Here is a 26,269-nt window from a genome sequence, read left to right on the forward strand (position 1 = left end):
AAACCAGCACAGCATTTGGGAGTTTCAGTTTTAATCACTGCTGACCTTTTCCCCATCACCAGCAGACTCACAACTCACATATGTGACATTTTGCAGGGAAGGATGGATTTAAGGAGGGAAAGTACAGACAAACCTGAGCGATTTATCAGGGGACGAGGGAATCTCTGGCAGAACAAGGAAAGGTCTCTTTGGGATGTGCCCTCAAAACAGGCTGAATTATTTCAGTGTACCCAGAGTACCCTCTGAAGAACTTCTCCAGCACAAGTTCCAAAGGGCTGTGCAAAACTTTTATGATCCACACTTGGCCCTCCTGCACAGTTTCTTCTGCTCATAAAACCAGATTATGTGTTGTCATATCCCCTTTCCACTTGTGCCCTTCTGCTCTTTTTCAAGCACAAAACATCCCTGAGCTACAAAGGCACAGCCCAGGAGAGGTTTACAGCCACCTTCCCCCTGCCTGGGGACTCCACATGCCACAGCAATTGCAAATTGTGCCCTCAAAGCTCTGCTGCACCAAACATTACACAAAATTATTACAGTACCTACAGAGAAGGCAGTGCCTTCAGTTTTTGCTTCAAGACACGATTTAACAATTACAGAAAATAAAATTACATTTATCACATTTCTTAATGATTTAAAACAAAGTTCCTTTCCAGTTTCAGGCTTGATGTGTCAAGCTCCAGAGGGAAATCAATGCAAATTACCAACTTTCAAAAATTAAGGAAGAAACAGACAAATCTTACAATAAGGCTCTTGGTGAGAGGCTGCACTCACCCCTCCATTCATCTGCTACTTTATTCTTCCCCAAAGGCTTCCTCAGCCTGACACCAGATGAAACCTATTTGCCTCTACCAACTCATTTATCAGATACTCATTTCCTCCTGGCCACCAAGAGCTTGCTCTCTTCCATATACAAATCCACCCTCAGTTTTGGCTTCTCTCATTTGTGAGCTATAATTACAGGGTTAGGACACTCTGCCTAAAGAAATACCAATTCACTTTCAATATATGAAAGTAAGTGGTACTGTAGCAGAAGACTTAACCAGACACTCTCTTCTTCAGCATTTAGGGCTAGCTGGATGCCACCTCTCCACAGCACTGACAGGTCAAAAGGTTTTGAGCCTTCCCACTCAGCACTGGACCAGGAGAGGGTGCAGGTGCAGTGCTCCATCAACAGCTGGGCTCTGCAGCTGCCTGTGGAGGTGCTTTCTCCAGTTTAGAGGGGCATCCTCCTCCAGTGAGACCATCTGTGAGGCCAATTCTGGATGCTGTAACCAAGCATCCCTTCCCCCAGAAATCATGTAGAGGCCTCTGTGCCCACTCGTACACCCCCAGCCCGGCTGGCAGGAGGCTGCAGCTCCAGCACTTGCTGCACGAGCCTTTCAACACATGGCATTTGCCTTGCCCCAAATTCTGGATCAAATGAATCCTCCAGAATTTGTGCCCCTTAGCAAACAGGAGCCCTCTGAGTTGCAAAGAAAACATGGGAGGGGAAAAAGCAAACAAGAGGCTTTGAAAGTAGAACATGTTTTATAGCTGAGGACTTCAAAGCAAGTGTTTTGCACTTTATAAAACCTGGCTCGCTGCTCACACCTGAGGCCTGACAATATAAACTCTCAGCAAGGCAATTTGTTTCCTTCCTGCAGCCTTCCTGACACGGCTGTTAGAGCTCAGGACCTTGCAGTGAAGCAGCAGGAGGTGGAGGAGTTCGAGGGTATCAAGGAAGAAGCACAGGTGTGAGGAGTTCTCATGGATGGGCACTCACATCTGAATTTTCCCCTGTACTCAGCAATCCCCTTGGCAGTGCTGTTGATGGACAGACTTGGTGACTGCCTTGTCAGGAACCCAAGAGAACTTGTCCCAGACCTCATGCAGAGGTTTGAAATCACTTAGATGAATGACAGCAGGTAGGCAGAGCACAGCCCTGCCTGTTTAAACTCCAGCTCAGCCCCTGATCTGCAATTCCTCACGTGGGAGGCAGCATGTCCAGCAAAGCCCATTTCAGTGGGAGCACAGGGACAGTGCCATGTGCTGCCTCAAAGCACCTTGTCCCTGTGCCCTGACCACCCCACCCAAGGACAGTGGCCTCACCTCAAGGTGTTCTGATTTCACTGGGTTAAAACTACACCAACTCTGACAAAGGAAAGGGCTGATCTACTCACTGGAAAAAGTGCCTCTGAGTGTCACCAGCATGTGGGCAGACAGAGGGGAAGCACCAGAGTCACCAGGCTGTGCACACACCTCAAGGTGACAGACATGAATTCAGGTCTGCAGACCATGAAATCAGTCTCATCACCCCCAATGAGATTTAACAACGGAGAGGAAGAGTCATTTCCTAGGAGGAAGAACTCTTGTGCTCAGGGCCAATTCCCCACTACGACACAGTTCCCAGGAATACCCCAATCATTGGGCTTTATTAGCTCAGTATGTTATTCAGATCTCAGTCAACAAAAAAATTAAAGTGTATAAAAATTGAGAAAGAAAATGGTTTCAGATGCAATGATCAACCCTACTTTTCTACAGCAGCACCATCCAGTGCCTCCCAGCAGACTTCAAACCCAGGACTCCAGAGCTGAGAGCACAGAGCAGGCATTTGCTGTGTTCCCAACTGCCACCAGATCCAAGCAAGCTCCACACATTTTCTGGAGAGTGAGTGAATGTTATTAGAAAACATTTTCAAGGCATAGACAGGAGATGAGAAGATTCAGAAGCTGGAATGCGGTGTTCTTCAATCCCACGTCATCCCTCACTACCACGTAATTCATGGATGCTCCAGGCAAGGAGCTAAAGCAAATGTTTCTGATCAAATGGAACACAAGCTTTTTTTTTCTTCTTCTCCTTTCTTTATTCCCTTGCAATTTAGCACAGCTCTTTGTAGAGGCTGCTGTGTCTCTGTTGCACTTGTCAATGGAGCTTTCTGAGCACAAGCCTCCACACACACCCACTGGCAGTTACCAGCAGACCTGACCAAACTGCAAATTAATCTCATTAACACAAACATCACCACCTGCCCCCGCAGTCACCCACTCACTGCACAGGTAAGGAAATGCAGTCAGCACACAGACCTACTGCTGCAGGGGATGCAAGGAGGGCTGTGGCCTCCAGCTGGGCCAGAGCTGCTCCCAGAGCCTGGAGGGGAACTTGTGTACCTGGGAGGGAGAGCTGGGGCTCAGGTGTGACACCAGCTCCCTTCAATGACTTGGAAACATCCCCGCTGTTCTCTGTGCCTCCCCTATAAGTCAATACAGGAGCCACACCCCCCAGCCAGGCTGGTATCTGCACCTGCCAGGTGGCAGGAGCACAGAGGCAGCAGGTGCATGTCAGTCTGTCCGTGAGCCACAGGCAGCACCGGCTGCACCAGGGAACAGCATCAGCCACAGCCTCTCACACCCTCCCTGGAAAAGGTACTCCATGGGCACCACACCTGCCACCCACTGCAGAGCAGAGATGGGAAAGCTCTGCCTATCCAAGTAAAGATCTCAGCACTTGAGGAGGAAGGAAGATCCTGGTGGCAGGAATCGGGTCCTCAAAGAGAACCTTGTCAGCACTTGCACCATGTTTCCAGGGATCACTGCTCTGACTTTCTCCCACATCCTACAATGGCCAAAACTTTCAGCAGTCAAACACCAAACATACATCATAATACATGGATTATTTAATAAGTTTCACCAAAGAAATACATAAGAGAAATGCCTTTGTGCTTAATTTTTTAATTTTTGCTACAAGGAAGCTTTATAAATGGAAAAGAATAGTGCTCAGAGAGTACCAGAATAACCAGTTAAAATCCACAGCATTTTCTCCTGAAAGGAGAAAACCTCACACCCAGCACCTGTGCCTTCTTTAGCTTGTACAGCTACTGCTTTTCTCCTTTATCAATAGCTCCTGCTGCACTGACTCCTTCTCACTCCTGATGGACTGGCTAGTGCAAATAGAAACTGCTCAATAACTACTGTATTTCTGCTCAGAAGTGACTGCATTTCAGTTGCAAGTTGAGACATTTCACTTCTGAAGCAGTCTGAAATCTGTCAGGGTGGAACTGCTAAGGTTACTGTTACCCTGTTTGTTTCACAGCTAGAAAGTGCTGTGTTTAAATCCAGAAATGGCAAAACCTTCCATTTCAGGAGGCAGAAGGAAATGGCCAGAGAAAAGCCTGTTTTATGACTCTGCTTGTCACAACAGATTTTCCTGCAGAGAGAGATAAATGTTTGAAACGTGAACTTCCAAGCAGCCTCAGCATGAATCCCAGCAGAGTCACATTTTCAAAACACATTACATGTCTTCCTTTCTGTGAGAGCCAACAAAATACATTCCCTACCAGTGGGAACTGAAAGTCCATCTGAGGAAAAGCAAACATTAAATTTCCCAAAGGAAAAATGCAGAAGTTTTAGCTGAGAGGGTGAGGCAAAATAAACTAAACACTTTGCACTGAGTGACTTTGGAGATGACAGTTACACATTTTGCAAAGACAACTGAATTTTAACAGGCTTGGTGGAAAAGCACACAGAAAGAATCTGCTGCCTCTGAACTCCTCTGGATATTGAGGTTATGGGAATATAATTTAATGGGAAGTAAAGTCTGGGTTTAAAGGACAAGGGAAGGGAACGATGACTCTGAGAATGGACATGGATGAGTCAGGTTTCCCAGCAAGCCCACCAGCACACAGCAGGCAAGCAGCAGAAGTGGCTGTGTGAAAAGTCACACAGGATAAAAAATGAGGTTGGAAATTCTATCGGAAGAAGTTAATTACAGTCATTAAGGGCAGCATCATCTAGTGGGTGGTTACTAGTGGCTTGTGTTCAGTTCCTGCCTCCATCAATTGATTATTTAAGACAAATAAAATCTCCATCTCCAACTGCCTCCTGAGCCCATTTTCTGACTGTGAGCACAGACAGGGGCCATTCCACAGGTCTGTGGGGGGACAGGTGAGGGGTGTTACCTCAACCTGCTTACAAACAGCAAAAGCTCTCATGGCTGTTTTAGGCTGGAAAGATCTGGCCAACCCCCAAAAAGCCAAGCCTCAATACCTATTTTAAAAGAGCATTTGTGAGGATCTGGAGAAGTAAAAAACAGATCAACGATAAAACAAAAGTGCAGATGACACAGAAGGTACAAATAACACTTTCGAGCATTATTCAAGTAATGTAAAAGCCAGAGTCCAATTAAAAACATTTTAGAGACTTTAAAAGCAAATTAGTGTCTGATTTTTTAATTACAGACCACTTGTTCTCCTCAGCTCAAGCTGGCTTGGATCATGAAAACCCATTTCACTTTCCATCTCATACATTAGCACAAGATTGTAATGTTCAGATTTGGAAAACGTTTCTAAGATTTATTTATATATTTAAACATTACCCAGGAGAGCAAGTGCACTCACTTCTAAATAAAACTGTCTTGGCTCAAAAGTCATAGTTTAAGCTAAAATTTCTAATCCGAGTGACACATTCATGGCTTCATTCAGCAGGTGAGCAGCAGGTACCACCTGCCCCACATCCAGGGGCTGGCTGGGTCATTCCAGGACATGATCCTGCTGCTCTGCGTACATATTCACAGAAATCACAGACTATTCTGAGTTGGAAGGGACCCACAAGGATCATCGAGTCCAACTCTTAAGTCAATGGCCCACACAGGGGATTGAACCCATGACCTTGGCATTATTACAACCAAGTTTAACCAACTCAGCTAATCTCATATTGTACATGTTTGTCCCTGCTCTACCCCTTTCACTCTCTCCACACTGACTGAAACACCTGATGCTGTTCTGGTTTCCACACTAAGGAGTATCAGGACACCAGAGTCAGGCTCAGGAACCTCAGCCATAGCAACAACTTTTCAGCTGAGCTTTGATCAATCCTGTTCCCTGGGCTGTTGCTGATGCCCAGTGGTGACCTGCAGAAGGAAAGGAGCAGGAGGGCAGGGCAGGTACCTCTTTGAAACACTTGCTATTGCCGTGACGGACAAACATTACACCTTCACTCCACTCATGTGTAAGAACAGGCAGCTGTGACACGGTCAGTGCCACAGAGCACAGCATTCGTGCAGGGACAGAGGTGGCCGCTCCCTCGGCGGGGAGTCGCGGCTGGAACTCGCTCCGGAGGATGGTCCAAGGCATGTGCACACCGCAGGTACCTCCTCGCACAGCACCCGGCAGGGACCCTCAGCAGGAGCCCTGCTCTGCGCAGGAGCCGCTCCAGCCCGACGGAATCGCAGCAGGAGCTCTGTCCGTCCTGCCGAGGGGCACCTTGCGAGCCCAAGGGCGAGTGTGAACAACCCTCACCGTCCCCGTTCAGGCGCCGCGGTGGGCTCCTGGTGCGCACATGGCTGTGACTGCCCCAGCACGTGAATGTCACACAGGTGTGTACGGAAACAACCACTCCAATCAACCCTTCCCAGCGGCACCTCTGCCAGGACTCTGCCGTCTGGGAGCCCGCTGGGCTCCGCCACGGGTACCTCAGGAACACTTTTCCTCACCCCCGATTTCCCCTTCTTTTCTTAGCTCACAGCTAAGGAAGTCATAAACCCCGAGTACTACGCAGAAAGCAACCCCCGGGAAAGGGAGCCGGGAGCAGCCTCCTGCCGCAGCAGCAGCGCCGGGAGCCGCATCCCTTCGCCAGGAGCGCACGGGAAAAACCCACCGAGGCGCTCCCGGAGCAGCATCGCCCCAACAGCCCCGCCAGAGCCCCGGCCCGGCCGAGCGGAGCCGCCGCGGGCAGAGCCACGTTCGAGAACAGCGCGGGACAAACCTCGGCCGCCTCCGCGGAGCCCGGAGCCCGGGGCTGCTCCCGCAGGGACCCCCGCCCGGAGCCGCTCCTGAAAGGACCCCCCGTCACCGGCGCGACAGAGCCTCGCAGCACCCCGGGGAGGGACGTCCCGCAGCGCCCCGGGGAGGGACTCCCCGAGCACGGGGCTCTGCCCGCCGCACAGCCCCGGGCCGCCTCCGCCCTCACCTCCTTCTTCACGTTCCACAATAGTTTCTCCTTCACGGCGTCCCCCGAGCAGCTCATGGTGGCGGGTCCGGGGCGCTCAGTGCGGGGACCACTCCGAGCCCGGGCCCGCCGCCATCTTCACCGCGGCGTGACGTCACCGCCCGGGGCGGGGCCGCGCTGCCCAGCCCAGCCACGAGGGGGCGCCGTGACACGGCCCAGACCGCGAGGGGGACCCGAGAACGGGAGCGATCCTGGGGATGGGAGTGATCCCGGGAACGGGAGCGATCCTGGGGGATGGGAGTGATCCCGGGAACGGGAGCGATCCTGGGGGATGGGAGTGATCCCGGGAACGGGAGCGACCCCCTGGGAACGGGAGCGATTCCTGGGAACGTGGATCCACCGTGCCCACTTAACTCTCCTGTAGTCCGGGCCTGGAACGGATCACAGCACGTGCACACCCACACGGGGCACAGGGACACGATCCCAAATCCATGTGCTGACAGCACTTTTGTGCTTCAGGAATCCCAAATCCTCCGTGGGGATCAAATCACAGAAAACAAAATATAACACTTTATTAAAAATTAGTGTTCCATTTCCATTTAATGCACTGATAAAACACTTGAATCAACAGCTAACTGATTAATTTCTGCATTAACTAGGTACTTTATCTGTAAGACTGACCCTTAAAAAGTTTGACATAAAAATTAAAAGACTGATGCTCTAGGAACAGAATGTCAGTTTAAACAAGATTAGCAGTCATACTTGCTATCCTCTGCATATAAAACATTATAGAAATCCAAAAGAATCCTTTACCATTATTAAACAAATTAAGCATCAACACCCCTCTGAGGTAGGGGAGGGTCTTACCACCATTTTATTAGATGAGGAGAAATTACACATATGCAGAAAACACACCCTGCTGTGTGTCCCCAAGGGAGTGACAGAGCTGGAATGGGATTGGTGCCCACTCACCTCCCAGAAACATCTCAGCTCTCCCAAGAGCACCGGGGGTGGAATTTGGCTGTGAAGATTGAATGCCAAGGATTGTCAGAGGATACAATCTAATTGTGTAAGGCAGGGCCTGCTCAGCCAGACCCATCCGGTTCAGGTATACTCACCAGTGTTGCCTGGAGGGAATTGGGCCTGAAAATTAAAAATCTCCAGAAAAAAAAAATCCCAAAGTACTCCCTGTTCCAAACACAGCTCTCAGTGATACCACTGGCCCCTAAAATGCCTTCCAGTCCCAGCCAGTTATTCAGTATTTTAACCAAAAAGTGCACAAGATAAAAGTCGTTGGAGTGGAACATTACAGCAGGATAAATGTCTGCTGTTCCAAAAACTAAATGTCAAGGTGAAGGTTAAACAGTGAGTTTTGTCTCGGCCTTCATCAGCGGCTGGAGCTGCTGCTCTGCAGAGCTCTCTCCTCTAACACTGCTGTCTAATTAACACCAATCCTGAAAATCTGTTTCCCAACAGCCAGTCACTGAGACGTCTTCCCTGTAGAAGGACCAAGGTGGTTGGCACTGCAGCCTTTTTAGCACAGGATTGGGCATCGGTGGCAGGAACAGTTTCCATTCATTCCCTCAGTCTGCCTGAATGCACAAAGGTTTGCTTCAATTCAGGAGTGAAGAAGACAGCCAGTCCTGGAAGAATGCCAGCTAATGTAGTCAGAATTCACACAATACAAATGAGGCAAAAAGGCCTCTCCTTCCTCCCAAAGGTTACTCCAAATTCCCAGGCACATCATTAGCACACCCATTGGTGATGGTCTATGTGAGAAGCCACTACAACTCTCAATTTGTAGACAAAGTCATGTAATTAGAAACCTGTATTGTCCTCATTTTTCTGTTCAGAGCCGGCAGAAAGGATCCTTACGCAGCACAGCCATCACTCCTTTGAGCAGTGGGGAGCTCACTGCAAACCACTGATGCTGCCTTTAATCTGCATCATCCTGCTCAGGGCTGCTGATTCTCCTTTACACCACATTGTAAAAACATGTTCTAGAATGACTAGAATGTTCCTGTCAAAATAATCCACAGCCTTGAATCACGCCAAGGCTGATGAACATGAGAATACAAAGCATGTGTTACATCACAGCTACAGTACTGGAAATGATCAGAACCTGGTGGTCAGAGACACCACATCCCCAGGACATGATTTTGTTGTGAGGGACATTCAGTAACACCCTGTGCTGGAGCAGTTCCAGACGAGCAGGACTCTCAAGAGAAACTACAATGAAATGAAAAGGATATCCGCACGTATTTTAAACACATTCTTAACTGCTGACCCTTCTTACTGATACTCCACATTCCACAAAAAACAAGTTCCTTTGCACTTGGTAGAAGATTCTCACAACCCAGATGGTTCTCAAAACAGTTTGTTTTCAAAGTCTAATCTAAATTCAAATCAGAAATTAATACTACTTGTTGGCTACAAGAGACAGGGACAGGAAAACAAACTAAACCAAAACACAAGCTTTTCTCTGCTTCTTACAGTGTAATAACGCAAAAGTTGGATCCATTTATTAATGAATCCTGGGAGTACAGAAAGCCTCTGGAGTAGCACACGGATATGACACTTTCTATTTCAGACACTCCCTCCCATACCTGTCCTCCCCAGAGAAAATAAATGCTTACAACTTTCTTAACACAGTTTTGCAAGGCTACTAGCATCACTTAATCTGTTAACATTCACTATGACAGTAGCAAGAAAAAATTAATATAAATCATTTTCCAAGAAACAGACGTGCCACACATGGATTTTAAATGGCAGCAGCCTTTGTTACAAGATGGAAAAAGCACAAGAGAATAAATTGAGGCTATTAAGTGCAGCACAAAGACTCCACCACTGCAGCCTCTGCTGGTGGCTTCAAATTAAATAGCATCAGTGGAGGGAAAAAACATTTTAAAAATCCACATCACACTCTAGCAGAATTACAGAGAAATACCACAAAATCTTTGTCACGACTAATCTCAGCAGCTGTATTTTCCCCAGCACAACAGAATAACCAGATGGAAAACAAAAACTTACAGAGAGCAAAATAAAAGAGAAGAGGTTATTAGGGTTATTAGAGTTTTCAAGAGGCCTTTTGCAATGAGGCAGGTGCATCCCTGTGTAATGGTGCTTCCTGAATGTGAGGAGAATGAAGTGAATTCTGCCACATGTAGAGGCCTGACTAGGCAAGAAAACCCAGAAAGTCTGTAGCCATTATTGTACTATTAACCCCCAGCAATTCAGTTTTGAAAAACCTAAATGAGTGCAAAGAATTATTTTGTTCCCTCCCCTGCTTCCAGTACTCCCAAACCATCTATGTTTCAGTTCTACTTATGACCTCACTGTGTTCATTTGAGATTACTTTCCTGACAGGCTTTTGCAGTAATTTTCTTTAAATATCACAGGTAGATTTGGCACTGGTCAAAGCACTTCAGGACCAAGTACTGCAGAATCTGGAGCTTCCATGACCAAGTACAATATCAGAACACAAAAGCAGCTATGGGGGCATATCCAACATATCTACTGCTGCCAGTGGACAGCCAGCAGGAATAATCATTAATGACAGTGGTAAAACTGGAATCTGCAACCTAGTGCTCAAATATACAAGCAAACATTTAAAAATACAGTAATGGCCTTTCATACTAAACTTGAAGCTGTTTCTAGAGATCCAAATTGCAGAGCAGACTTGACTCCAACCTCCCAAAGTGCCCTGTACAATTAGCACCCAGCCAAGTACTCAGAATAAAAATTATTATTTTGGTTTACAATCCAGTATAACCCACCTTTCTCCTGTGCCCAAAACCTCATGTAGTTTCATGCTAGAACAAGATTTTCATGGCTGTTCTCTTTCCACTTCAAGTTCTATGCTCTAGAAGGCATGTAGAACACAGAACTTGAATTCACACAATCAAGCCTTATAAAACAGTTTAGTTTGTACCTTCTCAACCACTGCAATTTTTCCCCTACCACTTGAGAAATTTAATATTAAATATCACTCTTGGGCTACAGGAGGAAACTAATGTAAAAGCAATTCCCTTGATTGTCCTTGTTTATATAAGCAGGATTTTACCATCACAAGCCTAACAAGGGCAACCCCGCCAGAGTCTGCTCAAGTTCGCTTCCTACTTGAAGTTTCTTCCTTCTCCATACCCACTTCTCCATCTCCCAGGACAAGTCATTACATATATATTTAAACTTCCACAGACTTTTCATTTTTCACAAGGGGAGGTTGTTTGATGATTTGGAAGAGCTTGCCTTGGAGCTGATGACTTAAGGACAGCTATCCTGGAATGCAAACCTTCGCAGGTGTACTGGGGAAAGGGGTGGGAGAAAGCACATGTGCAGTACACCTGACTGCTGGCAGCTGACTGGCCAGCCAACCGTTTCTCCTGGGGGTTCTCACACGTAGTGTCTGCCAAGAATAGCCATGTTCAAATTCTCTCTTCAGTATCTTGATTTAAAAACTGCAAGTTCCGTTATACAAGACCCTGAAAGGGCAGGTGTCTGGAAAAAGCTTCTCAAACCGCACCACCTCACTGCTCATGGGAAGTGGGAAACTGGCAAGTCGTTAGACAGGAAAGCAACCACATAGAACCAGAGTTATGAATCCCACTCCTGTCCTGGCAGGAACAGGGGCCAGTCTGTAGGTGAAGCACATAGTGCATAACTCACACCTCAGTTCTCTAAGCCTATAGTGTTGCTTTGTGCGCACAAATGCCCGTTTGCTTCTCCAGGGAGCCAAGATGCCAAATGAAGATGAATCTCCAGAGTCCAAGTGATCCCTCCCTACTGCCTGAACCCGCTCCAAGAACATCAATGCCAGTCTGGACCAAGTCCATCCCCTGGCTCACACTCTAGTGGCCGAGCTGGCGGTCGTCATAGGTGCTGTATCTCTTTACGTGGATCCGGCGCACTCGGTCGCGCAGCTCGAACCCCTCGTCATCCTCGCTGTGCGATGCCTGGCTCCGGCTCCGGCTCGTTGCTTCCAGCAGAGAGTTATCAGGAACCCGTGGTGTTTCATACAGTAAGACATTTAGTGTTTCCTCATAAATTCGTGCCTCAGGGAATTCAACCTACAACAGACAGCACACATCCTGTTCCTGATCCATCCAGGGTAACGTGAGGGCAACAAAATCCATATATGAAAAGACACTTCAGCCGTAAAGAAACATATATTATAAAGAGAGTAAAACAATTAGAAATGAACAAAGCAGACTAATTCCTGGTAGAAGATTACTCCCACCACCAGGCTCCTCTTCTTCTACATTGTTCTGGAAGGGAAAACAGTATCTCTGATTCTTACTACTGGACCCTGGTCACCTTACCTGTGCTACTAGAAATTCAAAGTTAACTCCTAAATTTAGGGAAACTCTGTAGATTCACCATGCTAGTCATTCACTTAAGAGTTGGACTCAATGATCCTTGTGGGTCCCTTCCAACTCAGAATATTCTGTGACACTGTGATTTCTAACCTGTAACAGACAGGTGGGTGAAGCTCCATTACCTTGGTTTGCTTCTTCTCCGTGGCGTACACTATGGAGGTGCAGCAGACCTCGGCGAGTTTGCGGCCCTGCCCATAGAAGGACCAGCAGCAGATCTCATCCCCTATCACATCCTTGATGAACAGGACTCTGCCGTTGAACCGCAGAGAGAGCTTGTCGAACAGCTCAATGTTCTTCAGCAGGTTGTCATCTGAGTTACTGAAACACAGCACCAAAAGCAGGGAGGAGGTTTTTCTGCTGCCCATCTCTGCCCATTTTATACGTCTGCTCCACCAGCTTTCAGCATTGATCTAACTGCAGAATACAAATAAGTAGTGACTCATTGCCACATGCTGCCAAGAAAACGGGGGTAACAGCCCATTTTGGATACAAATACACTGCTCTGACCTGTGTAAGCAAACACACCAGCCTTCAGAGGTCAAGTTAGATAATTAACAATGACAGCACAATGTCCCCAACAATTACATCAGCTATCCACAATTCTCCCAATTGACACTCGAGGTGATCCAACCCCACGCTCACTGCAGTTCTCTGGCTTGATCACAGCAAAAGTCCAAAGTTGGTGTGTGTTGGAAGAGGACTCTTGTAATCAAAAAAAAAACAACCACAAGCCCAAGCTAAAATGAGCCAAGTTAGGTCACCTACCCTCTTCCTCTACTGCCATAGTCAATGGGAGCCTTCCCAATACAGCAGGGAAATATCCCAGACATACCTGGTGTAGGAGTATTTATTGTTGCTCCTATTATAAAGCAGCTTAACAACAGGCTGTTGGAACAGAGAGAAAAGCAGAAAAAGTAAGTTCTGTGTTTAAATACATTTAGCATAAATTCACAATTCTTAGAAGCACTTACTTTCATTGATGACTCTATCAGTCTCTCTTCTTCCTTCGGAGAGGTGATAATAGGGATACTGCAGACAGGCTCATACAGGTCTTTCTTGTCCTGTTTTAAGGAAAGAAGAAATAGAGGAAATAGAGAAATGCTAAAGCTAACACTGCTGCTGCTCTCTCCTCTAGCCATGTTCCCAAATGCTGTGATGCACATGAAGAAAAAAAAAGCTCTGGGTTGCTATAGTGACCACACAGCTTACCTTGATCTGCAACCCAAAATCATAGTTTTAGTTAAATGGGAAGGATTTTCAGTGATGACTATTTCATACCACCACATAATTTGGAGTGTGGGGACTACCTCTGTCTGAGCTGGACCTGGGAAAGACTGTTCCCAGGGTTTCAGAACCTGCCAGAAAGGTGAATCCCTGGAGTGGAGCATCCTGGGATCTCAGGAGATGGGAACAGGATATCTCCTGTCTCAGAAGACAAGAGATGAAAAAACAGGCACAAGACAGAACTGCCTGTTTTGTTTTAACCTAGGGGGAAGTGGTTGGCTATGTAATATTTTCTGCTGTTGTTTGGGGTTTTTTACCTTTTTAGTAAAATCATTATTTTTTTACTTCATTCAGACTGCTCGTAACTTTTACTCTCTCTGTGTTGGAGGAGGGAAATACAAGGGAAGGGTTCATCCCATGAGAGCTCCCAACCTTTCAAATATATATATACTAGTCACTAGACCAAGACACCATATTAGAACATATGCTCAATCATGTTTATTCAACAGTTTCCTCTGAATTTCTGGACTTTCTTTCATTTCACACCAGAGGAACTCATTCCCTATTTATTTCCTAAATACTATTTTTAAAATATCTTATACATCTCTGATTTGTTACCATCTCTAAGGCTATGAAATAATCTCTATAGTTATTTTAAGTAAATTTCATAAGCAAATCACCCACAAAAAACTTCACAGGCTACTTCTGTTCCTACCTGCAGGGATGCTTGGCACAAGTCCACTAAGCCCTGGATGAGATAGTATTTGGCTTCTGCCATCAACTCTTGGATCTCCTGCCTGTGTTTTGGAAGTACAATTGTGTCATCTCGGAGATAGTTTAAAATTGTTCCGAAGTGCTTCCCACAACGGTCTATAAGGATCCAGCCTGAAAAACAACCAACACATTTCAGTCACCTCAACACAAGAGGTAAGAAAAAGCTCTTTGGAAAGGTTAAATAAGCCTGAGGTTTCCTGAAACTGCAAAGGACACTTCTCCCATTTCACCCCATGGAAGTCTTTACTGACTTTGAGCAAACCAAACCTGGTTCCAGAACAGAACCTGACAGTGGAAACCCTTTGGTAACTGTCCAGATGTTCCCACTGCTTTCCCTGAAAAGCAAAGCCTCAAGATAAAAATACTTGGTTTCCTGCACGAGACACAAAGATTGCTGCAGGAACCTGACTGCAGTGGTACACTGTGATGCTGAGCAGTCAGGAGCTTTGCACTGAGAGAACCAAGGAAGGACTAGAGGAGAGAATTCACAAGTGTTTGCAACAAGTATATTTGGGATAAGTTCTGCGGCCTAACAAGGTGGATTTGGCCTAACATCTTCTGCTGCTGTTTGGAGTTAAAGAGAGAGAAGTGTTCTGAAGATGCTAAAGGGTAGACCAGCACAGAACACACGATGTGGGGAAACAAGCTGTTCTAGTCCCCAAACAGGAGCAAAGAACACGACAGACAGATCAGGAGGGAGCACAGAGGGGATGCAGCACAGGAAACAGTAGCAGACAGACGGTTCTTGCCATTTTACAACATCCCTGAAGTCACATTCTCTAGGAAACAGGATGTCTGACTGCTGCCAAACAATAGCAACAATCAGATGCACGCAGGCAGAGGGCTTAATGCAGTGTCAAACCCTTTCCCATAATATGGAAAGCAGGAAAAAAAGTTTTTTGGGATCTAGGTACAGAAAACAATCTACGAAAGTAAGCTAAACCTCTGATGGATTCTCACATCTCCAGGTGGAGAACATGATCCTTGGTTTCCGTTCAGGTTGAGGCTCTTATACAAAACTGTCTGTTCTGCTCTCTTGAATGTATCTGGGATTTATGATGCCAATATCCTGTGTCCAGCTGGAAGTGACACACTGCCTGCCTGACCCTCACCATGACAGCACAGTGAGCCACAAGTGAAATATGCTGCTGGGAGGATGAAAAAGAGATTTTTTTCAACAAAGCAAGACAGGTTATTCTGAGACTTAAAGCTGAAAACTGCACGTCCCTCCCCACGTCCGCAGTTTGAATGATGCCACTGCATGATGTGCCAGAAACGACAACCCACAGACTGTCTGTTCAGTGTTTACAACACCACCAACAATCTGCTCAGCAGCTGTGAGGGCAGGAAAGAGGACTAGTCCTTCCTCAGTTAATTTTGGTAACAAAAGAGCACATTTCTATAAAGCCAGAAGATTGCTAGTGCGGATGGGAGCTGGCTGCCTAATGCTCCAAGATATTTTTGGAACATATCTTTCCCTACATCCTTAACACAGTGTAGTCAAGTTCTTTGAAAAACCACCACCAAAACCCAGTTGCTCTACAAAATTGTCAACAACAAAAGCCACTCCCTTACCTTCCTTGTCTGTGAGCACTTCCATCCTGCCGCTGAACATGGCCTTGAGCATGGTGTCGTGCCTGGTCAGCACCTGCACCGTGGTGTAGTACAGGGAGCCCCCGACGTTGAGACGCACGTACTTGTTCCCCAGGCTGCCCCCCTTGAAGCTGCCAGCCTTGGGCTTGGGCCCCGCGGCCGGGCACAGGGTGAGACACGTGTCCCCCGACATGTCCTTCTGGAGGTAGATGACGACCCTGCAGCGCGTGGGCCGGGCGGGCCCCGCCGTGGTGCTGCGGTCACGCGTCTCCCAGCGGGGACGAGGATGGAGAGCTCATCACCACGGGCCCTGGGAACAGAGCGTGGGAGTCAGCACAGCCATGCAACAACCACTGCCCACAGAGACAGGGAGGTCACGCTACGGAAGAGGCACTTCCAGTACATTCCTAAAGACACATCTACACACATTGTGAGATGCTGGTACAGAAAAATCAAAGGTGAGCAAATCAGATCTATATAGACCCTGTGAGACTGAGGGCAGATATCAGCTGACAAGCAGCAAGGCCAGAGCTGCTGTTGTCTGGAAAGGGAGAAATCACTCCCTAGGAGTTCTTAGCAACTCCCCAGAAGTTTCTCGTGAATACTCCTCAGGTTTCACACAGTACACCGGAGATGTTCCTGAAACAGTCAGGATGATTTCACCAAAACACTGAACTTGTGAGATATGGGTTATAACCAATCGGGATTTGCAGTTAGATGGTGTGAGATTCAATTTTGCCAACTGAACATAGCCTTAACCCTATATGAACCATGTGCAGTGTGTAATAAATGGCATTCACTTGATCACATTGGTCTGTTGCGTTGTGTCCTCATTCCTCTGCATATTTATTGTTTACTTTAGTGATAAAACACCGTTCAGCAGTTTTTCAGACAATTCATGCAGTGATATAATGCAGTCAGGTTGTCACTGCGCTACATTCCTGAGCCACGAGAAACTCCCCTGACTTCCTGCTATTTCATCTTCAGCCAACACTGCCAACACCCCTGGAGGCCAGGTTTAAACAGTGCTGGGTTCCTGCTCCCCCTCAGCTTCCCAAAAGAACCCAACTCTCTGAGCAGAGCTGAAACACACTGGAAAAGCTTCCTGCCCTTCCTTCCGCTGGGCTGTGTGTGCCTCTGCCTGAGTGGGGTTTGCTGATGTTGGTTTGGCTTTTAACAGAGAAAAGCCCCACAACCACCTATCAGCCCAACAAATTACTTGGCAGCTACAGAGAGGGAATGGAAAAACTGCTGAACTTACACCTAAAATATAACATTATCCTGCAGTTTCTAATTAACTCCATTATTCCACCTAAGCAAATGCTGCAAATGATGTCTACCAAGCAATACAAACACTGTGTACATCAAGACACGAATCAATTCTACGAATTCTAGTGCCAGAGTCCTATCTGTCTGTAACAGCTAGAATTGGCACCAACACCAACTCCATTGTCCCCTGCTTTTGACTCATCCCCATAAAACACAACCCGATCTTCAGCCTGCATCTGGGCACAGCAAAATCTCTATGGCTAAGGCACCTGAGTCAGGAGCCGGGCAGGGAATCCCAGCCAAAGGCAACTGCTCAGCACAGACAGGGCTGGCCAGGACAGCAACTCCCAACGGGTCAGTGAGCGGTGGCCAGACACAGAGTGCTGCTCATGGGGCTGTACAGAAAGCTAATACTCTAACAAAGCAGCCGAGATTATAGAGAAATCAATCAGAAATTGTCCAAGCATGGCCAGGAACACAGTTCCTCCAGACTAGTCCACTAGTGTTTACTGAAACCCTTAATGAGTCATGAAACCAAGACCAGGAGAAGCTACACCTTGCCTGGCAGGTAACATCTTTGGGGAAAACAGAAACATGCCTAGAGTCACTGATGTCCTGCCTTGCTTCAGACCCGCAGAAACACCTCTTTAGAACAACAGCATGTTTGTAACAAGAGCAAGACCGACCGTGCGAGGAGAGACAAATCCAGTCTGCCTGAATGTCCTCCTCAAGACAGTTCCGCCCCTCCAGGCAGTTTCTCACTTCTCTGACCGAGCAGGACGAAGCTAAACACGAGCAGAACCCCTTGCACGGTCACTGCAGGCAGGAACCAGCACTGGCCCTGGATCGTGGTCACCAAGGAGCTTGGGAGGCGTTTGCTGTAAACAGCCACAACACCTTTAATTACCTGCTTTGATACGACAGAAAACTGCCCACGTCCTTCCTGTCCCTGAGTCCTGCCCCGCGTGGGAGGCAGAAGGGGCTGCGGATCAAGGGCACCGCGATGGGACCGCGACTCAGGAGCGGCCCCTGCTCGGCCCCGCCGGGGAAGGAACAACCGAGCGGCCCGAGGGGAGCCCCAACCCGCCCCCGGCCCCGGCTGGTCACACCAAGCGGCCCCTCCGCTCCTGCCCCGCGGCCCTGCGAGGCAGGGGAGAGGCTCCGCCCGTCCCGGCGACCGGGGAGGCGAACAGAGGAAGGCCCGGCGGCGGGAGCCCGGCCCGGCCTCGCACCCTGCCCCGCGCCCGGCCCGGCCCCTCACACGGCCCGGCGCTCCCCCGTCACTCACCAGCGCGGCCACCCCTCAGCCCCAGCCCAGCCGAGCGCTCGTCCCGCCCCGGTAAGCGGCGGCCCGGAAGAGCTTCCAGGGCTCCCGGCGGGCTCCGCGCTGCGGCCGAGGCGGAGGAGGAGGCCGGGCCGGGCCGGGCGGGGCTGGGCCCGGAGGAGCTCGGCGGGGCCGTCTCGGGGTCCCGCAGTCCGTCCGGTGGTGTCCCGGCCGGGCCGCCCCGATGGCGCAGGCCGCGCTGGGCTCTGCGGGGCTGCACTTCGACGAGCTGAACAAGCTGCGGGTGCTGGAGCCCGAGGTGGCGGCGCAGACGGCGCAGCTCCGCGAGGAGTGCCGAGCCTTCGTGGACAGTGAGTGCCGCGGGCCGGCCCCGCTCAGCCCCCGCCCCGCCAGGCCCCGCACAGCCCCGGCCCGGCCCGGTCCCGCTCGCGTCCCGGCGGCTGGACGGACACTGAACTACCGCAGGACTCCTGAACACTCCAGGGCTCTGCTCCTTCCTTGCCCCTTTTATTATCCGATTCCAAGGAAAGGCGTAACACGTAGACGCTAAACATAAAGCGGCATCTGGAAACTGTACCACAAAGCCAGGAGCGTTTCTCCTCTTTAGGGCTGTTCTGGGTATCACTTGACAATTTTTTTTTTCTTTGCAGAAACAGCAGAGTTTCAGAAAATAGTGGGCAGCTTGATGGAGCTCGTTGACCAGCTGGCCAAAGCTGCAGAAAGTGAGAAGATGAAGGTACTGTGCAGTTAATTCCTGGCTTTTCATTAGCTCTGCCCTGTCCTGTGCCTGAAAAATCAGCCTGGTCCTTCCCTCCCTTTATAACTGAAGCAGTGTTTCCCTGCCAGCATTCTGCTGGCATTCCCATGGGATTAACTGGGCCTTTTTAATTGATATTAATGTCTAGAAGCCTGTGAGTGTCACATTACTCCTGCAAGTCACAGTCCTGCTCTTCCTGCTTGTCAGTATTTCTGCACATAAACAGAACCTGTATTTTTTAATTGTTCCTTCTATTGGTAGAACTTTGTCCTCAAGAGGCAGAAGCCTCTGGTAGCCAGAGCTTGTCTCGCTGTAGGGCCAGTGCCCAGTTTGTGTGTCCAGAGGAGTCAGTGACTTTGTTCCTCGAGTTTGAGAGAAGCCCCAAAGGCTTCACTCCACTCAACCCCACAGGGGCTGTGGGCCAGTCCCACCAACCCCTGGGGTCACAGTGCCACCCTCCCTTATTGCTGCCACAGCTGAAATGCCTCAGACTCAACCTGCTGGGAGGAAAAGGGCCTTAAAAAATTAACAAAATCCCCTCAACACCTCCCTACCCACTCTCTCCTGCCAGGCCATCGGGGCACGGAACCTGCTGAAGTCGATTGCAAAGCAGAGAGAGGCTCAGGAACAGCAGCTTCAGGCTTTGATAGCTGAGAAAAAGATGCAACTGGAAAGGTGAGTCTTGTGTTCGTGCTTTGGGGTGTTGTGCAGGCTGGGAAGGTTCAGGGCTGACACAGGGTTGACCACCTGCAGGACTCCTGTTTCCTAGTCCCACCTGCAGTGAAGGTGTGTCCTGCCCAGAGCATGTGTGGACAATGCCACAGGCTTGGAGTTACCTTCAGGCCCTGCAGTGAACCAAAGAAGGGTCATCCCTGAGGACTTTGGGGCTGAACAAACTGAGGCAGCACGAGCTGGGGCAGTGCAGAACCAAGTACACCTGTAACAGCCTCGTGTTTGGCTGCTAAAGGCCTTTGAGAGCAACACAGCGTGACTCAGGCAGCTGCTGCTTACAGGTGACTCAAACAGGTAGCCCAGGTCCTCACACAGGTAGCCCAGTTTCCCTGCCACAGCCCAAGGGGCTGCACTGACTCCCCATCACACAGATGGGGGTCCTTTGACCATTTTTCTCCTGCAGGTACCGGATCGAGTACGAGACTCTCTGCAAAATTGAAGCGGACCAGAATGAATTCATTGACCAGTTCATTTTCCAGAAATAGAGGATTTTAAGATAAAAACCAGCTCACTTGAAAACTTGACCATTCCAGAATCTTGAGAATTTCAGAAATATGCAATTTCCACTGTGCAGGAGTGCAGATGGTTTGTACAATGGAGGGGCTTTACCTTGGTGTGAATGTCCCAGCCGTGGCAATAAGGAGGGCTGATAGCTCACAGCTGCACACACTACTCTGGCCTTTGATTTTATACCAGTTTTGTACAGTCAGTAGTTCTAATTCAAATTACAGTTGAATTAATGCTACTGGTGCTCTGTTGTGTCTCTTTTTGAACTGTACAGCTCTTTCAAAGGAATTGGGAAATAAATTATTGTTCTCAGACTTTCTGGCTGTACCAGAATTAGTTGCTCCTGCTCTGTTATTTTTCAGCCTAAGGGTTTACAACTCCCTGAACACTCCCAGTGGTTTTTCCACTTCCTTTGCGTCTCTAAAGACACTATACACAAGCAGCAGTAACTAGGATCTACCTTGCCTACATCACTTTTTCTATAGAATTAGAAAAAAATCTCAGAAACTTATGATTTCCAGAATGGATCCATGGACTCTCTACTGTCTCATGGTCACTATAAGTTCCTTTCAGCCATTCCTTGAATAAGATTAAATGCAGTTTAATGCATTTAGTTATTTATTTCCATATTAGAAGTGATTTCAGGGAAGAGAGAAATTTGCAACTCCTTGTTTACAATTCCTGAAGTACTTGAAAATCCTCTAGGCAATATTCCTCGTTGTCAAAAGTAACTTTAAGCATTCAGAAATCCAGATTTTGGCACATTTATAACGGATTGGACATTTATAATTAATCAAAATGAAGCAGAGCAAAGGCAGGGGAAATTTTAAAGGAAGGGGTGAGGAAGTTAAGAATCATGATATGATTTGAAATGCTTCAGAAGCACAGCTTTGCAAATCTGAGTGTAATCAGCTGGGGAGTCTGGAGAATATGCTGTTGGAAGACAAATTTCCTACTTAAGTGGTTTCCATACAGTCATGTTGGAAAAAGGGAACTTGGAAGAACAGTATCAGCTGCAGAATGTGAGTGTGTGTCCCCTCCCATCGAAGGGTTACAAGTCCATTTTCCTGTTAGAGAGGCCCCACACAGACCCGACCCCAGAGGGCCCAGGGGTTGCTGGCCAGGCCTCTGGCAGAGTAGTTTGTGGTCAATGCAGGGCTGTGCACTCAAACTAATTCCATTCTTCCTTGCAGCAGCCCGGGCTCTGGCCGGAGCTGCTGCAGCCAACACGAGAGACATGTTTGTCCCAGAGGACTCTGTGAGCGCAGGGTCAGAACCAAATCCAGTACAGGAGTGGTGTGTACAACTTTCAGAGCAGGCTACTTCCTTTTTCTTTTCTCCACATGTTTGTAATGGGGGTTGCAGAGCATAGTGAACAGGATCAGAAGTGGGATCAGCAGGTAGGGCAGGTATATAGAGAGCAGAACTAGGCGCTCACGCAGCGTCTGAGGTCCCACATGCTCGGACTTGGAGAAGTCGTGGAACAGGATATGGGCCAGGATAGCAAACAGAGTGGTGGCTACGTGGGTGGAGTAGATAATGGCAGGAGTCCTGATCCATCTGCAGCCACCTACACAGAAACAAAAGGAAAATGTCTTGAAGTGTTTTGAAACAAGCAGAACTCCGAGACTTTTAACTTAACAGAACATTGACTGCTGCCTCTCTGCCAGGGTCAGCCATCAGTCAGACTAAATAGGTAGCACAAAAAAACTAAGTACTAGTAGGAACCCAGCATATTTCTTTTCCTTGATGGAAATTTAGAACAAAGGGGTGATTCTGAAAGTTTTAGAGGAATAAAATTACTACATAGGCTTGGCCCAGACCTTTATCTGTCCTGGAAGTGTGCCAGATGTCAAATTGATGCTGGTTACACAAATGGCTGCACCTGACAAGGGCCTGTAGCCTCAAGGTTTTGTTTCTGACAGATTTTATTCTGTGCTGCTTTCTCAGGTAAAACTTGCCAGGAGAATAGCCCAGTGCTCATGGCACACTTGTAAGGGCTGTGACAGCCCAGCCCTCCACAGGGAACATCCCTCAAACTGCTTGAGACTGATAAATTCTCTGCTGTTCCGAAGGTAGGTGTCATGCAGAAAAGCCCCCAGGACATGCTGTTCCTCTGGTTTTCCCACCCACCTTTCAGGAAGGCGTACGCAGCGATGGGGAAGAACGGCAGCTGTAGAAAGGCCTCACAGTAGATGAACGCCTTGAACCACTCTGGGGGCTGCAGCATCATGGGGTCCCTGAAGGAGGTTGCATACTGCTGCAAGAGGTCTGTCAGCTTAAAGAAAACAAAACAACGGGTTCTGTCACTGGACAGCAACCCCAGGAGGGCAAAGACTCTGATTCTCAACTGGATGAAGCCACCAGTGCAGTGGGAAAGTCCACTGATCCCATCTTGGCACACGAGAATTTGTACAGCAGTTTAGTTTTAACAGGGACTTTGTTTCTGCAGCCTTTAAAGTAATGAACCCTTAGCACTAAGTCTATACTACATTTGCACTACAGGCAATTTCAGGATTGCTCCTGCATTAAGTACAGTTTCCAAAAACTATTTCTGAAACATGATTTCCTATCAGAAAAAACCTTAACCACAAAACATCTGCCCCTTGACACTTGTAGCTGTTACATCCCTCTCTCTGACCCTCCTGTTGTAAGCTCAGGGGGGCTCTCTGTGTCTGACTGGGATGTGAGCCTCGAACCCCTCCAGTTCCTGCCCACCTGAGTGGGGGTCTGGGGGCTCCTTCCCCAGTGCTGGGGCCCAGCTGCTGTGGGGGAACAGCTCAATCCAAGGATCTGGGCTCAGGGAGTTGCAGTTAGTTTCCATGACAGAAATGTAAACTCCGTGGCTTTACGCTGGACTTTGAACAGAGAGATATGCATTGAGATCTGCTGGTTAACTATTAATTGAAAATGGTGCCTATATTGGAGTAATTCTACAGCAATTAACGTGGCAAAACCCACGTCATCAATTGTAAAGCTCAAACAAAAGGTTACAACTGGCCTCATCCTGACAATGAGGGCTGAACTAATTATCTGCCATCCAGCTGTTATTTTAATTAACTTTATGATGTTTATTGTCTCTTATGATTTTATTCAACACCCAGCAAACCAGGGATTTTTACTAAAAAATTCAGTCGCTGGAATGCCTGCTGCTGCAGCAGCAACAACTCCCTGTCAGGTTTTTGGCAGGAATTTAAGGAAAACTCAGGATCGGAGAGCCCCGCAGCAGCCACGTCCGGAGCACGTGGCACCAGCCCCGCGGTGCCGCAGCCCTGGGGCGCCGGGGCCGACGGCGACAGCAGGGACATTCCACGGAAAGGATGGTGTTGTGGCAGCTGTAAAACACCCACAACCCACACTGGGCAGAGGAACATTCCCAGCGCCGATCCCCAGGGAGGGAGATCAATGACTCCGCACACCAGTTCACGGGGGGGCCTCCCCATCACTGGGGACACGGAGTAGCCGCGCACATCCCAGTTACAGCCTCGAGAAGCAGCATCAAGCACAGCCGCCAATCGCATGGATGGAGCATCCCGTCCCCATTGCCGTTCCCGTTCCCGTTCCCATTCCCACTCCCATTCCCATTCCCGTTCCCGTTCCCGCTCCTCCCCCCAATGAATGACCCGGCTGTGATTCATCCCGCGGGCACCAGCACAGCTGTGCTTCCAGACGCTCTTTCACACGCCTTTACTGCAGTTCCTCTCCCCCGCTATGTCTCCACACACACGATTCGGTAAAATCCTCCCGCAGCCCCACCAGCCCCGCAAATGCTCCGCACAGTCTCGCGCCATGAGCCCCGGCCCGGCCCCCGCCCGGCCCCACTCACGGCCCTCGGGGGGATCCCGGCGGGCAGCAGCGGCTGGAGGTCGATCAGCGCCGTGATGGGGATGTGCGAGATGAAGTAAAGGGCGAAGAGTCGCTCCCGCCACCGCGGAGCCGCCGCCATCGCCGCGCCCCACGGACACGCCCACCGGCACCGGGCACGCCCACCGGAGGCCACGCCCAAAACGAGACCACGCCCCTCTCCGCCCTCTCCATATTTCCCCGTTTCATTGGAAGCATAGAATCAGCCGGGTTGGAAAAGACCTCTGAGATCATCAAGTCCAACCCTTGATCCAACATCACCGCGGTCACCAGACGATGGCACTGAGTGCCACATCCAGTCTCGTCTTAAAAACCTCCAGGGATGGAGAATCCACCACTTCCCTGGGCAGCCCATTCCAATGCCTGATTATGCTCTCTGTAAGGAATTTCTTTCTAATATCCAACCTAAAGCTCCCCTGGCAGAGCTTAAGACCATGCTGTCTTGTCTGAGAGAAGAGACTGACCCCCTCCTGGGTACAACCTCCTGTCAGGGAGTTGTAGAGTTACGAGGTTTCCTCTGAGCCTCCCCTTCTCCAGGCTGAACAACCCCAGCTCCCTCAGCCTCTCCTCATAGGGCTTGTTGTGTTCAAGTTCCTTCACCAGCCCTGTTGCTCTCCTCTGGACCTGCTCCAGCACTTTGACATCCCTCCTGAACCGAGGGGCCCGGCCCTGGACACAGCGCTCGAGGTGTGTTGTCCCCCTTTCCCCATTTCCCCACGCTGCCATCAACGATCCCCAGCTGGTCCCTTCCCTGGGCCTGCGATCCAGAGGCTGTTCTCAGTGTTCCCAAGCCGGGGATAAACCCACCTCTCCCCACAGACCAGCGCACCTCCCCTGCACATGTCACTCCTGACCTGCAGAGCTCCAACAGCCCCTGGGTACCACAGGGGTCTGGTCCCACCTACCCCCGAGCACGGAGCTGCACTGGCCCTACTCATGGGTCTGGCATCCATCACCTGCCTGGAATCCCGTTCCCCCATGGATCACAGCTGGCTCCAGAGGATCCACACCTGAGCAGGAATGTGGAACACAGGGAACAGAACTTCTGTCAGGTTATACCCGACACAGACCAAACAGTCCCAGGGTCTCGCAATTCCATTACTGAAACAAATCCAGGGTAAAACAATCAAAAAACTCACTCCCCAGGAAATCCCAAAAGCACCAGCTCGGGCTGGTGAGCATCCACATGCTCCTTCCCATCAGGAAACAGCACTGCTAAAGAACTGGCTGAAGGAGTAAAGCACTTCACAGCTTCCCGAGATTGATTCAAATCAGTCAATGACACTTCACCAGGAGATGGATTTTAGCCACTTACTGTTCTACGACTGGCCTCAATCACTGCTCAGCCTCACAGTGCACACACAGGGTTGGGCCTTCTCACCCTCAGATGTTCCTCTGACCATTTCTGGGCAGCTGTGAGTTATCCTTTACCTTCCACACATCTGGTTTCTCAAGGCACAGGCAATGCAAGAGGACACAGCAGCTGTAGTTAAGAGAGCTTAAAACTTCTGATGACAATTGTAATTCATTTGACATTAAGATCTGCACAGCTTAAAACTGATTGAAGTGGAACTCTGAAAACCTCTCACCAGGTTGTAGCCTCAATGGGAAGGAAAGCAGCTCTCATGATGGCATCACATTGCCCTCATGTACTCCTGCATGTGCTCACTTTGGAAATGGAGCTGTCTCAGTCAGAGAGGGCTCAGGGGAGCACTCACTTTCACCATCAGTGACTTACAGGAAACATGGCAAATGCAGGTCAGGCTACAGAAACACTCCCAGGATTGTGGTTTACATATAATTGCACACCCAGTTTTAGTTACACCTTGTGCCACTGTTAATCCCCATCCTGCCCACAGCTGTGCCCAGACACCCTGCAAGGTAAAGGTCCCAAAGACCTCATTACTTTTATGTTCATAGACAAGACTCACCCAGAGACCTCAAGCAATTGGTTCCAAAAAATCCT

At 49.0% G+C, this 26,269-nt stretch overlaps 4 protein-coding genes across 12 annotated transcripts in view; 1 reads left to right on the forward strand and 3 right to left on the reverse strand.

The window, feature by feature from the left end:
* Window positions 1–7,080, reverse strand: part of SGSM2 (small G protein signaling modulator 2) — a 45,377-nt gene extending 38,297 nt beyond the window's left edge. For all 6 annotated transcript variants that reach the window (XR_011699534.1, XM_071574999.1, XM_071574996.1 and 3 more), the window contains exon 1: window positions 6,945–7,080. Coding sequence is in view for 5 of the 6 variants with exons in the window: in XM_071574999.1 (XP_071431100.1) it covers window positions 6,945–7,001 (57 nt within the window). In the remaining variant the exon portion in view is untranslated. The remainder of the gene's footprint in view (window positions 1–6,944) is intronic.
* Window positions 7,081–7,470: 390 nt separating this feature from the next.
* On the reverse strand, window positions 7,471–18,529 carry TNFAIP1 (TNF alpha induced protein 1). 4 transcript variants are annotated; one of them, XM_071575362.1, is made up of 7 exons: window positions 18,447–18,529; window positions 15,872–16,199; window positions 14,238–14,407; window positions 13,270–13,359; window positions 13,131–13,183; window positions 12,421–12,616; window positions 7,471–11,989 (listed from the first exon to the last, which is right to left on the reverse strand). In XM_071575362.1, exons 2-7 carry the CDS (start codon window positions 16,080–16,082, stop codon window positions 11,771–11,773), a joined length of 939 nt encoding a protein of 312 aa, XP_071431463.1. In that variant the 5' UTR covers window positions 16,083–16,199; window positions 18,447–18,529; the 3' UTR covers window positions 7,471–11,770. The 4 variants fall into 4 exon arrangements, with proteins under 4 accessions (XP_071431463.1, XP_071431466.1, XP_071431465.1 ...); XM_071575365.1 differs by lacking the exon at window positions 18,447–18,529 and adding an exon at window positions 18,066–18,409; XM_071575364.1 differs by lacking the exon at window positions 18,447–18,529 and adding an exon at window positions 17,845–18,040.
* Window positions 18,530–18,534: 5 nt separating this feature from the next.
* Window positions 18,535–20,753, forward strand: IFT20 (intraflagellar transport 20). The gene is made up of 4 exons (XM_071575368.1): window positions 18,535–18,793; window positions 19,094–19,179; window positions 19,772–19,875; window positions 20,336–20,753. The coding sequence occupies exons 1-4, from the start codon at window positions 18,667–18,669 to the stop codon at window positions 20,415–20,417; spliced, it is 399 nt and encodes a 132-aa protein (XP_071431469.1). The 5' UTR covers window positions 18,535–18,666; the 3' UTR covers window positions 20,418–20,753.
* Window positions 20,754–21,039: 286 nt separating this feature from the next.
* Window positions 21,040–24,427, reverse strand: TMEM97 (transmembrane protein 97). The gene is made up of 3 exons (XM_071575366.1): window positions 24,266–24,427; window positions 22,573–22,717; window positions 21,040–22,009 (listed from the first exon to the last, which is right to left on the reverse strand). The coding sequence occupies exons 1-3, from the start codon at window positions 24,383–24,385 to the stop codon at window positions 21,759–21,761; spliced, it is 516 nt and encodes a 171-aa protein (XP_071431467.1). The 5' UTR covers window positions 24,386–24,427; the 3' UTR covers window positions 21,040–21,758.
* Between the last annotated feature and the right edge of the window lie 1,842 nt (window positions 24,428–26,269).

This window comes from Pithys albifrons, chromosome 21, assembly GCF_047495875.1.
Source record: "Pithys albifrons albifrons isolate INPA30051 chromosome 21, PitAlb_v1, whole genome shotgun sequence".
Taxonomy (NCBI): Eukaryota; Metazoa; Chordata; class Aves; order Passeriformes; family Thamnophilidae; genus Pithys; species Pithys albifrons.